A 17,125-nucleotide genomic window follows, 5' to 3' on the forward strand; every position below is an offset into this window, starting at 1 on the left:
TCTTTAGAGTTAACTGCACCTCACATTGCAGCCCAAATAAATGCTTCACAGAGTTCAAGTCACAGACACATCTCAACATCAACTGTTCAGAGGAGACTGCGTGAATCAGGCCTTCGTGGTCAAATTGCTGCGAAGAAAGCACTACTAAAGGACACCAATAATAAGAAGAGACTTGCTTGGGCCAAGAAACACAAGCAATGGACATTAGACTGGTAGAAATCTGTCCTTTGGTCTGATAAGTCCAAATTCCAACAATGTCTTTGTGAGAGTAGGCGTACAGATGATCTCCGCATGTGTGGTTCCGACCATTAAGCATGGAGGAGGTGTGATAATGTGGGGGCGCTTTGTTGGTGACACTGTCTGTGATTTATTTAGAATTCAAGGCACACTTAACCAGCATGGCTACCATAGTATTCTGCAGTGATACGCCATCCCATCTGGTTTGCGTCTCCAGGCTGTGTAAGGGCTATTTGACCAAGAAGGAGAGTGATGGAGGGCTGCATCAGATGACCTGACATCCACAATCACCCAACCTCAACCCAATTGAGATGTTTTGGGATGAATTGGACCACAGAGTGAAGGAAAAGCAGCCAATAAGTTCTCAGCATATGTGGGAACTCCTTCAAGACTGTTGGAAAAGCATTCCAGGTGAAGCTGGTTGAGAGAATGCCAAGAGTGTGCAAAGTTGCCATCAAGGCAAAGGATGGGTACTTTGAAGAATCTCAAATATAAAATATATTTAGATTTGTTTAACACTTTTTGGTACCTAAATGATTCCATATGTGTTATTTCATAGTTTTGATGTCTTCACTACTATTCTACAATGTAGAAAATAGTACAAATAAAGAAAAGCCTTGAATGAGTAGGTGTGTCCAAACTTTTGACTGGTACTGTATACATATAAACAGGAGTAAGACAGATATAGCTTCTGTTGCCTGTTTGAGTATTTGTTTAATAGCCTACTGATTCTGTGAGCACCAAGCCTCATGCACTGGCAAAATGTTGAATTAAGCAATTTCACAGATTCGGCTGTTTTTAATATTTGCTATGCTGTAATAATGGCTTTATAATTTTTAGTCGTTAGAACAGACTGGTATTGCTTAACATTTGCTTAACCTTTTGCGCGTAGGGGGCAGTATTTTCGTTTTTGGCTAAAAAACATACCCATTTGAAACGGCCTATTTCTCAGCCCCAGAAACTAGAATATGCATATAATTGTCAGATTAGGATAGAAAACACTCTAAAGTTTCCAGAACTGTAAAGAAGAAGTTTCCAGAACTGTAAAGAAGACGTTTCCAGAACTGTAAGGAAGACACTAAATGGCTGAAATGATATTGCATCTTCAGCATGGACAGCACAATAAACAGTTGCTGTTATGTGGTGCCTTTTCGCTGCAGTAGGGAGGAGAGCGAGACAACGTGCACCTGTCACACAGGCACTCGCTGTCATTTCTTTTAATACAGTGTCACCATCGGGCTCTTTCTTGAGTAATTTGTGTGTCTTAATTATTTAATTAAACAGTGTGCTTAAAGCATCAGCCAAGCTCAGTACCTATGTAGGTGATTGTATTCAAACACATAGGCTGTGTCTGATATGGAAAAATACATTTTAACATTAGAACAGGATGACTCTCGGTCAACAAAGATTTTTTTTTGTCGGGGACAGCCCTGCAATCAGTCTTACCCTTGCTCTACTCAAAGGGCTGTATTGGAATGGCTTCATACCCTATCTACGTGTATATCATTGACTGTATTGTCTTTTTAGGCCAAGAGGACCAAGAGAAACAAAGTGGAGCAGATCCCTGATGCAGGTCATAAATGAAACTCTAATTTCACTGAATGTAATCCTTTTGCATGTAAATGTAATTTAGTATGGACATCTATTGAGCAGAGGACTAATAGCAGAGTGCACATGTTATACTTTCTTGGCTACTTAACTTCACAAAGTACACAAAGTTGGCTAATACATATTTGCCTCAGGAGGTTACATGTTTTCTGACTTCTTTACCTTGGTGAATGCTGCTTTGCACACAGGTCCCTCTACATCTGTGGAATTCTCTGGGATGGCAGTTCAGGGGACATCTCACCAGGGACAATCTAATGAGAAGATCCTAAGTGAGTGTGTCTCCAGGGCCTGTCAGACCAGGGCTCTTGACCTCCCGCCAATCGATCCGGATGCTTTCAACCCGATTATCATCCGGTTTCTGGAAAAACTTACTGAGGAGTATGTCCAAACTTCTATTGTAGTATTTGAATGCAATGTCATCTGGAGGATTTTATAAATTGTATGTGTGTTGGTGTGCTTTTTGGTGCTAAAAACATCGAATTATCTCCTATAGGCAATGGAGGCAGTTAAGCATTGGCAGGATGGACCCTGTAAGTCCCTTAACCCTGAAAATGATTCATAGATATATTAATAGATGTTTCAAGAATATTAGATACAAACCTTTTATCTATCTACAGTATCATCCACATTATCACAAACAGTTTCATTCAAAGAGCTTTTTAGTAGCCTACTGCTTTTCATGCTTTCCAATGTATGCCACTTTCATGATTCTCATGAACATATGTGAGATTGTTGGTATCTCTTCGAGGAGCTTGGTTTCAGAGCCCGGCTATGAGTAATCTACCTACACTGTTTTCGGTCCTACAGGTGATGAGGGCATTGCTTGCAGAGATGTGCCTGGAGATTGTGCGGTTTGTATCTGAGGCCATCCTGGAGGTCATCATCCCTGCAATTTTCCATTTTGTACGGATATACAGCCATGTGTCTCCAGTATCCAGCAAGTCTCTGACAGAATCAGAGAGATCCTCTAGCACAAACCTGAAGGTTCGCAAGAGAGGCAGCAGCAAATCCTCAAGGTGCAAATCAAGCTCCTCTCGTAATGGGTATGTTCAGTCATTCCTAAAGAAACTGGTTTCACCTAACTATTCATAACCCATTTTGTGAAAATATGTTTTGTTATCTGTATAACAGTTTACTCTTAATGACCAGTTTAACTGATTACTGAATGATGTATTAATGTCACTACCGTGTCTACTATTGAATATGGAATGCTGTATTGTTTGCTTTGTATTCTCAAAGGTCTCAGACAGTGTTGCCAAATACTCAGGGAGATGGTGAGTCTATATCATCTGAGCCACTCAGGGACTTTTTTGGGATTACTGAGGACAGTCTCCTCACTGGTGTTCAGGATTCCTTCAAAGAGTCGCTGAACAATGTCCTCTGTATCCAAAGAGAGGACCAGGTAGACACTCAAAGTCTATCCCGGGTTATTGTTGGAGAAGTGTCAAAGAAGGTCAATTCCATAATCTCCGTGGCCATCCAAACTCCCATCTCTGGCCGAATGTCCCCTGTTATTTTTGCCAGTGGTGGTGTTTCCAGAACCAAGGTTGTTGAGGAGATGGTGTCTGGCGTTTCCAACATACTTCAGATGTATATTAATGGGAAGAGTGTTGAGCAGATTGTTGTTCTCAGAGAGGATGGTGTTGCGGTGGATATGACACATTTAACAGGACAGGTCATGACAGCCCTCAGTGGCACTGTTTTGAACTTCAGCAATAAGGAAGAAAATGACCCCGACAAGAGGGAACTGCTTTGTGTTGTTGCTGACCATATGAAGATGCTTGAAGCTTGTAAAAGTCCTGAGGAGATGCTAAAACAAGGAGAGAGCAACCTCAATATCAAAGGTGCCAAATCTAGTCTTCGTCTGTCAACACAAAGTATGGATAGACTACTCACTGAGGAGTTTCAGACCAAGGCCACTGAATCGATCCGGGAGATTGTTAAAAGATTCAGGTGTTGTACATCATGTTGTTCTGGCACTATATCATCTAGTCCAACTCCTCGGATAGGTGAGATCAGAGACCTTATGATTGACCCTGAGGCCTCTGAGTTGGTAAGTACCTTTGTTTCAGACATGGACAATCTTACCCAGTCTATCAGGGCATCCTGCTCTCCTGCACAGAGTGAGCAGATCCTTCTTGAAAACCATCAGAGTAAGATCTGGTCTTACACTGTTGGCTGTTACTACGACATGAAAAATACGCTGAAGAGGATTCTTACCTGTCCAGAAAAAGGGTATCTCGCAAGTACATTTGTGGAGAGCACAAAATATTATTTCACAATGGTTCCAACTTTGTGCCTAGACATCGGTCATTCCAGTAATGGTGAGGCTGACACATCGGACTCCATTTCTTGTAAACCACTTTTAATAACCCCCTTATCTATGAATGAACAAAAAGGACAAAGTGAGACCCCAAAACCTCTCTTGGCTCTCAAAAAGTATTTGCAAGACCAAGTCCTCCTTGATACCACAAAAGCGATTGCCAGCCAGGTTCTAGTCTTGTATAAGACTGAGGTGATGGAGAAGTTCTCATCTTCTGTTGGAGAGTGTGATTCTGAAGAGTCTCTGGAGGCCATTCTATTTGTGGATGGCATCATGTCTGACTTGAATGATTTCACCAGTTCGTGTTCCCCCTCACCATCTGAGTTGTTAGACAGTGAACAATGTCTCTCCCATTTCACTTTTCCACTTGGTCTGCAGGACAGCACCACCAACAGTAAATCTACCCTGAGTCTTCCAGTTATAAATATGAAGAAACTCTCCAGTGTGTCTTTCCAGACAAAGGCTAGAAAGGCAGTGAGCGAAGCTCTGAGATCTGTCAACCCCTTTACAAACAGCTTACTGGGAGACTCTGAAGCATCTAAATTGCTGGACACTTTTGTAACAGATGTGGAGACTATTGTTCAGTCCATGCAGGCACATCACTCTGAACATTTCAGAATTTCAAAAGTGAGCACCCTTCATGCTGCTCGTATATATATATCTTATCTTATATATCATAGATTTCGAGAAATGCTGAGGCGTTTTCTCACTCCCTGCCAAGACTCTGTAAAGGTCATCGATGGTGTTACACCAATACATGATGAGACTCTCAAACAGGCTCCTAGTGAAAGTTTAGATTCTCAGGTGACTTGTAATAGGGATTCTCTTGAAATCCAAGCGGACCTTCAAACCTGTACCAAGGAGGTCATTAGTCAGATCCTCACTGTGTATCACTCTGCGGAATCCATGGAGGAATGCCTCTCTAGCCTAAAAGGAGATACAGAAGACCTGTCCAAGCTTTTGGATGCCGTTGTTTCTCAGATTGACGTCCTTGCCGCCTCCAAATCATATTTATCTGTTGATGACTATGCTGTCAATACACAGGACAATTTGCATGGTGAGATCAACAATGATGAGTAGGAGGCATCCTCTAGAAGTCTTAAATCCACAGCCTTTGACAAACTATGTACTGATGAGTTTCAAACGAAAGCCTCACATATGGCTGGTGGGATCCTTCAATCAGGGTTAATTGGCATTGTAAATACCAGCCTTGATGGTAGAAGTGCAGACATTTGTGCAGAGTCCAGTAACGATGGTGATGATAGAGATGTCAAAATCCTTCAGAAGAGTGGAACTCCACCTTTGTTCACCTCTTCTCTGCACACCAATTCTGCAGCATCCAACATCGTCATAAGCATCACTAAAGACCTTAATAGCTTCACCCAGATCACTAAAATGTCTGATGCTTCAGTGTCTGGCCAGTTAGAGAGATCCCTGTCAGCTTCAACCCTTCCTGTCAGTGTTCAGAACGGGGCCAATGTGAAAGGAAAGATCATTTGGCCAGGCACTGTAAACCTGTTCAACAATGTGTTCATCAAGGTCAAGGATTTTTTTGCCCAGCAACAACCGGTCCTCCTAGACAATGTGGTTGAGACCCCCAAACATGCCGAATCCATATGCAGAACAGCTACTTCTACACAAATGACTTACAGTGAACATGAAGGCAGCCAGACCAGCATGGTAAATTATTCTAAAGCCTTAATTAGTCAGACTCTGATGACAATCCAGAGGAGAGTGTCTATGTCAGAGAGGATGTGCACCTCAGAGAAAGGCCTCTTGACTCGTTCCATCGTGGGCTCCATGTTGGAGGATGTTGACATGGTGAGAACTGATGGACACGAGATACACCGGCCATCCTCCTCAAAGTCCTCCCTGTCCATCACCTGTGCCATGACCAGAGGGTCCCAGAGTGATTTTACAAATTCTCTTCCAGGCACTCCAGTCCCCAATGAGTGGCCTGTTGAAATCTATTGTCCAATCATTAGGAGTTCGGTCATTGATATGAGTGACTCCTCAACTCATTCACAAGGGTCAACAAATTACACAAGGCAAACCATCTCTGCCATAGTTGACACTGTTATGGAGGTCATTCCAAGAGAAGATACGGAACACATAGCCACTGCAGATGATGTCACTTCTTTTACAAGAAGACTTGCGAGACTCAGCCCCAGGGACGGTCTTCAGAACTTCTCACATGAGCTCACTGACAAAGTTTATGAGCTCATAAAAAGTCACAATACCCCCCAGGCTCATTTTGTGCCAGCTGGCAAGAGCATGTCTGACTCTATTCTTTTGAAGCTGAAGACAGGATTGAATTCTTCTGAAGAATCCAGGGAGTTTCCATCTGACCTTGTATACTCCTTTCCTACGGAGTCAATAAAACGTCTGCTACAGCAGATTGTCTTCTGGCTTCCTCCACCATCACAAGGATCCGAATTCTGCCAAACTATCATCTCTGATGATTCTCTGCAGGAAACAAGTTGGCTTATGCCGAGCTCTTCTGCCATCTCCGTAGTTCCTCACAGGTTTACTTTGACACAAAGAGCCTTTTCACCAATATAATGGTCGATCAGGTCATGGATACCTGTTCTGTGGCCTCCAATTCATCAGAAGAATTATTAGAGTTGATTAACATAATCAATGGGTTGTCCCCAACTGATGCTGGAACACTTGACTCTGACAGACCGGCTCTCATGACCACTAGTCGTCAGTCTAGTTCCAAATCATTGCCTGGACCCTCTCTGTCGCAGCAGCACACACAACGGTGGAACTGTGGATATTCAAGTTTTAGGAGAGGTGGAATCCAAGATGGACAACAAAGATCTGGAGATGTCTAGTGTCTCTGTGCATCCATCAACTCCATCAGCCATGGACTCTGATACACATGCATCATTTGACTCCACTAGCAATGACGACACCTCTTTGGTACTTTTACTGATTGTTAGATTGCTGTCAATGATCACCCCTTTCACATTACTGGAATCCTCTGACATTGGTGAAACATCAAGAGTTCTCACAAAGAGGATTCTGTCGGAGTTCTGTGGCACCTCAGGCTTTGAACCAACTCAAGCCTACCCCCAGAATCTGAAAATCAAAAAGATTTTCAAGGCTGTCTACAAGGGGCTTCTTCAAGAATTTGGGTCAGAGAAGATGCTCCAGGTTGCAATGAAGTCAACGGATTATGCATTTGACGATGCCCTGGTCAAATCATTAACTAGGAAACTACTAGCTAAATGCAATGAGGCTAGCTCTTCACCTCCCTCCATGACACAGTTGTCATCACACAATGTACTTGGCAGTGACGAGGTAGGTAATTCTGGGATTCCAACAACTTGTAGAAAGGAAAAGAAGAGAGGAAGATTCAGCGCTCTCTGTGGACTCAACCCAAAGGTACATATGTCATCAAAATACACATTTTTAAGATTATTTTTATTCATTATACGTACAGTATGATGGTAAACACTGATACCCTTTGTGTGCAATTTCTCCTACTGTATAAATGACTGTTTGTTACCCAGTGTACAAAGAAGGTCAACAAGAAGAACCACTGCACTCCAACACCTTCCCAGAACCAGACCCCTGCCGTCAGTGAAACAGGTAAGTCAATACACTCAAATGTGTATTGAACAAAAATATAAACGCAACATGCAACAATTTCAAAGATTTTATTGAGTTACAGTTCATATATGGAAATCAGTCAATTGAAATACGTTCATTAGGCCCTTATCTATGGATTTCACATGACTGGGAATACAGATATGCATCTGTTCGTCACAGATACCTTAAAAAAAGGTAGGGGCGTGGATCCGAAAACCAGTCAGTATCTGGTGTGACCACCATTTTCCTCATGCAGCGTGACACTTCTCCTTCGCATAGAGTTGATCAGGCTGTTGATTGTGGCCTATGGAATGTTGTCCCACTCCTCTTCAATAGCTGTGCGAAGTTGTTGAATATTGGTGGGAACTGGAACACGCTGTTGTACACGTCAATCCAGAGCATCACAAACATGCTAAATGGGTGACATGTCTGGTGAGTATGCAGGCCTTTCGACATGGGGCCATGCATTACCATGCTGAAACATGAGGTGATGGCGGCGGATGAATGGCACGACAATGGGCCTAAGGATCTCGTGACGGTATCTCTGTGCATTCAAATTGCCATTGATAAAATGCAATTGTATTCGTTGTCCGTAGATTATGCCTGCCCACACCATAACCCTACAGCCAACACGACGCCATATACGTGGTCTGTGGTTGTGAGGCCTGTTGGACATACTGCCAAATTCTCTAAAACGACATTGAAGGTGGCTTATGGTAAAGAAATAAACATCCAATTCTCTGGCCATAGCTCTGGTGGACATTCCTACAGTCAGCATGCCAATTGCACGCTCCCTCAAAACAAGTCAACCAGCGTTTTTCCTTGCTCCTATTTTTCTCAGTCTCTGTCTCTGAGACATCTGTGGCGTTGTGTGGTGTGACAAAACTGCACATTTTAGTGTGGCCTTTTATTGCCTCCAGCACGAGTTGCACCTTTGTAATGATCATGCTTTTTAACCCACAAGAGTCTACGCCCTGTCTGGGCCGAGGGGTGTGTATCGGCCTTACTGCTATTTGCCCATACAAACGCATTGAATAACAGATTCACTACATGGAACTGAATTGTCTGTCCTAAATCTGAGAGATATAAGAAAGTTGACGAAATATATATTTATTTATATGTATATATATTTTTTGCATGTTTTTATCCCCTTCTTTTTGGCACTAAACAGTCTAAGCCCTGGGGGGGCCTATGTAACACTTCTGCGTTAAATAGGCGGATTGAGACTGCTAGGCTACCTGCCGCCCGACATTTGTAAATTATGTAGAATATTACAATTTAAATAATAATAATGCAATACTAATTCTTCACACTAACTAGGGTCAGTTAAAGAAAATGTTTACATTTTTTCCCCCAGCAATTGTCAATGATCAACAATCCTGCCGAACAGAGAGTGTGTGCTCCACCAAGAAGAAACCAAGGAAGCGTTCGCTCATTTCCAGGATGTTTTCAGCTATAGGCAAAGCCTTGTCCAGTCCGTTTACTTCCTGCTATAAAAAGAAGAGCACCTAATCTATATTTCAAAATAAATATTTGAAATTAACATAATTGCATTAATTCTTCATGTTGAGTGTTTTTCATTATGTATTATTGGATGATATAAAGTGTAGTAGTAGTGGAAGTTGTATAGTTGACTATAGTTGACTATATACATACATTAAAAAATAATAAGAATAGTGTGCACTTCTAGGTACAGTTAAAGTCTGATGTTTACATACACCTTAGCCAAATACATTTAAACTCAGTTTTTCACAATTCCTGATATTTAATCCTAGTAAAAAATCCCTGTCTTAGGTCAGTTAGAATCATCACTTTATTTTAAGAATGTGAAATGTCAGAATAATACTAGAGATAATTATTTATTTCAGCTTTTATTTCTTTCATCACGTTCCCAGTGGGTCAGAAGTTTACATACACTCAATTAGTATTTGGTAGCATTGCCTTTAAATTGTTTAACTTGGGTCAAACGTTTCGGTTGGTCTTCCACAAGCTTCCCACAATAAGTTTACTGAATTTTGGCCCATTCCTCCTGACAGAGCTGGTGTAACTGAGTCAGGTTTGTAGGCCTCCTTGCTCGCACACGCTTTTTCAGTTCTGCCCACACATTTTCTATAGGATTGAGATCAGGGCTTTGTGATGGCCACTCCAATACCTTGACTTTGTTGTCCTTAAGTCATTTTTGCCACAACTTTGGAAGTATACTTGGGGTTATTGTCCATTTGGAATACCCACTTGCGACCAAGCCTTAACTTCCTGACTGATGTCTTGAGATGTTGCTTCAATATATCCACATCATTTTTGTGGATATCACATCAAATAAAACTATAAATAATCTTATCTAAGTCCTTTACAATTTTAGGGGGTAAGTCAAGTGACAACGAGACATAAACCAATCTGGATAACCCTTCAGCTTTGGATAATAATACTCGACCGTATAACGAAATATCTCTCATCAACCCGAGGTTCAATTAGTTAAAGTTCAATTCAGTCCTTTGTTTTTCATCCTTGCATATAACAATTTCAATATAAGTAACCTTATCTTTAATTGGGATACCAAATACTTCCTGTAAAACACAATCCTTGAATGGAAATAAGACTGACTTACTGATATTCATTTTCAAACCCGAAACTAAGGAAAAGTCTTCAATACAGGAAACTGCTTTAGAAACCTCATTCCTGTCTCATAAAAATATTACGATTCGCCTGTCATTAATAGAAAAACAGAAATGGACATTTACTATCACAGTGACTAGATGAAGAATATTAAACTTGTATACGTTCACATGAATCAGGGTCTCACAAAAAGAAAAGTTCTTACTAGTTGCAAATAAAAACAGTCCTTTGCACCACGCAAGTGGGTGAACTAAATTCTATATATATATATATTTATACAATTGCAAATAACATTGTACCATAAATTGGTAAAAAGTAATAGCCATCAAGCTAACATTAAGTGTCAGTGCGAATTTCCCTGCCATAAAATAAATAAATATATAACAAAAAGTTTGGCTCACGCAAAAAATGCTCTTTCCTCAAGAAATATAAAGTTTTATCAGATGCAAATAAAACTCAGTCCTGCACAACTCACTTGATAAATCCAGCCACAGATGATTCTGAGCTTCTTTGTCAAATGCTGTCAGATCCTCCTTGAACCTCAGGTTGTTCTTCTTAAAATAGTAATTTTTCTTTGCACTTTTCCATGTCATGTCCCTCACTGTCCTGGAGATGAATCTCATGATCACTGGTCGAGGTGGCTGGTTGTTTTCCCCATCTCTCAGCCTACCCAGGCGGTGCACTACATCCAGAGAACCTGCAACAACATTTCACTCCTCCTATTGCCCTGCAAATGTCTTGCTTTGATGTTCTCGTCCGATTTTTCTGCTATTCCATAAATTCGAAGATTCCATCTCCGACTATACCGGTCATTCTCGTTTACCTTTTGACTCCATTTCAGTGAGTTTCTTCTCCTGCTTTTCAACCTGAATGTTCAATGTTGCGTTCTGCTGCTTCAGAGTTTTTACTTCCTCAGCACTGAAATCAATCGATTTCTTCAGGTTAACGATACTGACCGTGTTGTTTTACACCAAATTCATGATGTTATCTGTACTCTCTTTGATTTTAGCCGTGAGGATGCGGACGATGTTGTCCTGTAGCTGGCTCATTGATGGTTCACTTCTCAGCTTCTTTGGAAGTTGCTCCCAGAAATAAACATTGCGAGATTGTAAATATGTGTGAGAGTCAGGGATTTGAAAGCAGACGCTTTCATCCAAAGCGATGTACTGTAATGCGTACATACATTTGACTTTTGAGTGGCCCGGGGAAATTAGACTTTTTCAAGCTTTTCTAAGCAATTTTTGTATCTCTTTCTTTGTAATACTGTATGTATTCAATCTTTTCGAATTGATCACTTCCCACTGGGCACATACATCAATTCAAATTCCACGTTGGTTCAACGTAATTTAATTGGAATTACATGGATATTGTGTCACAGTGAATTTTATAATCTGCAGTCAATTTCATTATGTTTTCATGTGCCATGATTCTGACATTTCACATATGATCCCCATAGGATTAGGCTACATAATTACAGTGGTGCAGTAAATGTAATCTCAATTCAATACGATGTGCATATACTGTACATATAGCCATTATAGCTATTAAACCCATGTTCAGTGACTGTAATCTGTGACGCAAGTGGCCTAATATGTTTGTGACGTTCCATGGAACCCACAGTGTTGTTTAAAACTAGATTCTGATTGGCTTGCAGGTCATTCTACAGTGTAAATTATAAATGAAAACGTGCTTTTATATCAGTGTTACAGATTCACATTACGGAGCGTGTCTCAACCCGTACCGCACTTTCATCTGCCTAAAGGTATCTTCACGCACGACTGGACAGGCCTTTTGGATACGCTTGTCCAAGGTAAGGATATGCGTCAAGCTATAGCCTAAATAACATGGACCAATGTTTTCATGGAGGTAAGCACTACACTTCTGATGGGTTTAAAGATTGTATTACATTATCTAATAGTGAGAAAGTAAACCCCAGCTGTTATTCTTTTCACAGGGAAGGACAATCCCCATTATGTCATGAACGTTTCATTGCTGAACAACCATAGATATTTTTCCTCTAATTTGGCTCCTGTTCCTCCAACAGTGAGCAAGACCTGCCAGCAGAGCTCACTGGAGCAGGAAGACATGCCGTCATCCTTTTGGCGCCTGACAAAGTACACTTTTTTCCTTCTAAATAACACTATAGTAACATCTTCTGCACAAAGTTACATTCCTAATTAGATTGGTGTTAAGTGAGAAAGAATCCTAAAGATGGTCCAATGGGCATGGTCTGAAGCCTCTTCCCATCTCAGTGTGTTGAACCACCTGATTTCTTGCAGGCTTGAGATTCAGATCCTGCTGAACGATGTTAAGCATTCGATTAACCACATGCAGGGGACGCTGAACACCATGCAGGGGCAGTGTATTGAGTTGCAGACTGCCATGTCTAAGGTAGTGTCAGATGAGTCTCAGGTACAGAAGAATAAGTCTATGATGGTATGGTGATAATGATTGAGGTGGTTGAGATGGTGATTATAATAATGATGACTTGGATCTGATTAATTTACACTAATAATAAGCTATTGTCAACTTCCCGTCTATGCTTATCTTGCTCATTGCTCACTGTCAATTGCTGACTGTTATCCTATGTGTTTAACTATTATTGATTTCTCACAGAAAAATAATTTGGTTGCAAATGTACCTGGGGCCATGTAAATAATTGTTAGGCTACTCATCTTGAATCCACCGGTGGCAACTTGTGTGACCATAAAAGTCTGTGTGCGACTGGGCACAGTAAAATCATTTGGTTACTGACCTGCCCTACATCATAGAAGGCCCTTCAAGTCAGAACTAGGAAATTCTGTCAGTGAGCATTATGGGTAATTATCCTACATACTTACATCAAATACTTTATGATAGCATCATCTCCTGTAGTAACAGTGCCATTCCAAACACAATAAATGTGAAAATGAACAAAGATACAAAATATTGCTAAAGTGAAGAAAATCAGCTCAAAATTGTAGGAGGAAATGCCCCTGCAGCAGGGAGGCTTACGGTATTATAATATATTGTAGATAACATTAATATAATTTGTGTATTTACAGTATCAGTACACATACAAATGAAAGTATATGCTAGGGATTGATCTACACTGAGTGAACAACACATTAAGAACACCTTCCTATTGAGTTTCCCCCCCCTTGGTGGTGGACCATTGTTGATACACAGGGAAAAGTGTTGAGTGTGAAAAACCCAACAGCATGGCAGTTCTTGACACAAAATTCTACCATACTCTGTTCAAAGGGACTTAAAAATTTGGTCTAGCCCATTCACCCTCTGAATGGCACACATACACAATCCATGTCTCAATTGTCTCAAGCCTTACAATATTTTTTTAACCTGTCTCCTCCTCTTTATCTATACTAATTTAAGTGGATTTAACTAGTGACATCCATAAGGGATTATAGCGTTAATTTGGATTCACCTGGTCAGATATGGGGTACACGGGTATCACATCATTACATACTTGGCCCTACTGCACCTGCATTCCAGCATCTGGAATTGACTCAACATGTTTGAGGTTGGGGATCAATACTTGTGGGGGTAGAATGTATGATTCTGATATGTACAGGTAAGTTCATTGTGTGTGTGTGTGGGGGGAGGGGGGGCGTCCATGTTTGTGTCCGTACTCTGAGGTGTGTTTGAATATGAATGAGCTGCAGTGTTGTGATGTGTCCTATCCCGTCCTTGCAGAGTGATCTTCCTTGGCCTCATCACATGTCTCAGTTGCTCCTCCTTTGGAGGGAGGGGGACACCACCACGGGACAGCCCCTACACTTATCGCTAGAGATCGAACTTCAGACTCCCTCCAAAACCACTGAACCCTTCAACACACCGAAAGAGTTTATGATGCACACCCTTAGAGGGCGCCGGAACAGGATAACTCCCTCCACCCTCACAAAGACATAGAGGAGGAGGAACTATCCAATACCCAGTGAGAAAGAACGAGTGACCTCAATCAAACACAGCCAGAAAGTGGAGGTGGAAGAGGCATTAGATAGATGGAGGAGGTTACCCCAGAGGCCATTCCTCCTGTTCATGTGAGCAAGAAAGAGCAGATGGCTTCTGATCAGCCAAATGGCAGGCAGAGGGAGAGGTCATAGTGATTCACACCCACAGAGAAAGACAACCCACACAAGCTCTTAGTTGAGATGAACCACACAGAGGTAGAGGCAGAGGGCTTTCAGGCCTAGCAAGTCAGCCTGCCTGCTCTAATCCTCAAGTCAAGATTTGTATTCAATAATTGAGAAGTCCCATTTACTTAATGATAATTTTTCACTGTTTTCCACCCTCAAGAACCAGGGTGAGTCTGGGTCACCCTTTTACTGGGCAAATAGAACTTGCATATCGTCAAAGAATAGGCCGAAACGTTAATCTTTTAACCTTGCTTGAATAAAACAATGCATTTTTTATAGTGAGCAAGAGTTGGGCTTTTTCCTTTTCTATGATGATTCAAATATTTGGTTGCACCTCAACTCAACGTTGGTTGAGCGCCCTCCATTTTTGTTGTCAAATAAGACATGTTTTTTTTAAATGTACAAAGTAAATTATTCAAAGCATCAACATTGGGATGTGTCCCACTTATTTACACAACCTAATCCACACTTGCAAAGTGAAAGTTTATAGAAAAGTTAAGAAATTAAGTAGTAAACAGAAGAAAAGCAGAATTGAGTTCAATTATAATGTGAATAATTTAATGCTCTATGGTTCAATCCCTTTTCTGCAGGTGTGATGAAAAATTAATATTGTTCCTCCTCTTCCTTGTGGCAGGCGCAGCAGCACACTGCCCTCCAAAGCCTGCAAAATAATCGGCGGACTGCCCCTTTCCTAGCTCTGCATGGAACATCCAGTGTCACATCCTTGGTGACGTGTGGGGTGACATCCGGGATGACCACAGCAACATCCTCTGGAAAGGGAAAAAAGAGGATCAGAATGTAAACTAATGCAAACCGTAGCTTCTTAACACTGGCCAGTTGAAAGGTTCTGCTAAGATGTCATGACAAACCGCACCTGTCAGAGTGCTCTCTAAGTGTTACTCACCTGCTTGGATGTCAGCTGGCAGAGTGGCGGAGACGGCCATCGTGAGAGTCCTTTCTTCAGGTGTGACGTCCACAACCTCCAAGAGGGAAGAGATGGGCTCTGCCTCTGTATTAGGGGTGATGTCAACCACATTCAGGTGGGAAGAAGCCGGATCTGCCTCTGTGTTAGTGGTTTTTTGTGACCTTCTTTTCATCCACAGCCCTCGAAAACCCTGCACCTCGTCAGCCACAAACAGAGCTCATATAAAAAGGGCTCTGCAGGTCATCGGTGGAGAAGGACTGACTGATTCTCCCGAGGATCGACCGCACAGAGTCAAAAGCAGCAGCCCGGGAGAAAGGGATGTGAGGGGAAGGGTCCTTTAACATGCAGGAGAGCTTCTCCACTACGGCCGCCACCATGCCCACGGCCATCCCGCTTATTAGGATTGGGTGCTCTGAATGGCCTTCCTCTGGCTGAAGCCACAGGGCCAGGAGGAGCCTGGGCACCACCTCCACCACTACCTGAGATGGGCTGAGCAGGTTGCTACGGGGCTCATTGGACTGCTCGCCCAGAATGCTTCTCACAGCTTTCTCCACGATGCTGTGGACCTTCGGATCGCTGAAATCAACAATAAGGAGAAAACAAAGGTAAACGATGTGCAATGTACTCACTTAGAACACAGTCTTTGTCTGTTTCTGCGTAGTTCCAGATGTGTAGATAAATGGATCAAGTCATATGCAGGGCAGTACATGGAACTCACATGTCAGCTGGCGAGGTGGGGTGCATGGAGCGGCGGAGCTTGCAGAAAGCCTCGTGCTCTATGTTCATCATTTTTAGGCAAGTGTTTACTTCCCAGGCCTGCAGTATGAAACAGGAAGTCCCATTAGTGTAATTTCACAACAGATCTATTCTGCTGTGCTAACTCGTTGTTGAAAGGCTAGTAAAGAGCTCACTAACTTGTAGTTTGTCTCTAACTCTCATTCTCTTACCAGCCGAGCGAGGTCGTTTCCCTCCTCCAGGGTTTCCTTCCCACACCCTTCAAATAAAACACAGAGCAATTCAACTTTCCTGGCTTCTGATTTTTCTGTTGTTTATTTTACCCACACCTCCTGTAGTGCTGCTGGTTGCAGGGAATGGCAGTGAAGGTGAGTGCTGACGTGGTACTCACCTCTCCCTAAGGGATTTTTTGCCCTGAGACACCAGCCAGTTGCTCATGTGCTCCGTGGTGACATGGGGAGGGACCTGGCCTTGACTCTGGAGCAGCAGATAGTGGACCATGAGCTTCTTCTGCAAGATGAGGTAAGGTGTGAGACCGTGCCACGAAATACCATATCATGTGCTTTCAGAAGGGCCTCTCGCAACATTTCACAACTGCTCATGCCTCACAATTTGCAAGTGATATTAAGAACTCTTATGACCACCTTCTCTAAACTGTCTTGAAATACAACTCTTTTTCTGTTGTTTATGTTTTTGTGGGATAAATCTTACCTGTTTATTGTATTATGTTTCCTCCCAGCAGGCCTGCAGAGTCTGAAAATAAAGGCTGCTTCTACAGAAATCCTTTGAAGATAATGAAAATAATGATGCTTTGTTATGCACAGGCATTTACGGTATGCTAAAATTAATTTCTCCTAAGATTACCTTTGTGGGACCATAAGTGAACTCAGGAATGCACCAAACCCTATCCATGGTAAGATGGGGAAGAAATGCATCGCTATAGATATACGA

General features: G+C 42.0%; 1 protein-coding gene across 3 annotated transcripts; it reads left to right on the forward strand.

Moving 5' to 3' along the window:
- Positions 1–6,933: 6,933 nt before the first annotated feature.
- Positions 6,934–14,312, forward strand: LOC116355468 (uncharacterized). 3 transcript variants are annotated; one of them, XM_031799403.1, is made up of 3 exons: positions 6,934–7,558; positions 7,687–7,765; positions 14,072–14,312. In XM_031799403.1, exons 1-3 carry the CDS (start codon positions 6,977–6,979, stop codon positions 14,074–14,076), a joined length of 666 nt encoding a protein of 221 aa, XP_031655263.1. In that variant the 5' UTR covers positions 6,934–6,976; the 3' UTR covers positions 14,077–14,312. The 3 variants fall into 3 exon arrangements, 2 of the variants coding, with proteins under 2 accessions (XP_031655263.1, XP_031655264.1); XM_031799404.1 differs by lacking the exons at positions 6,934–7,558; positions 7,687–7,765 and adding exons at positions 12,453–12,492; positions 12,658–12,790; XR_004204470.1 differs by lacking the exons at positions 6,934–7,558; positions 14,072–14,312 and adding an exon at positions 9,123–9,162 and having other exon boundaries at positions 7,575–7,765.
- The last annotated feature ends 2,813 nt before the right edge of the window (positions 14,313–17,125 follow it).

This window comes from Oncorhynchus kisutch, linkage group LG20 (genome assembly GCF_002021735.2).
Source record: "Oncorhynchus kisutch isolate 150728-3 linkage group LG20, Okis_V2, whole genome shotgun sequence".
In the NCBI taxonomy this organism is placed as follows: Eukaryota; Metazoa; Chordata; class Actinopteri; order Salmoniformes; family Salmonidae; genus Oncorhynchus; species Oncorhynchus kisutch.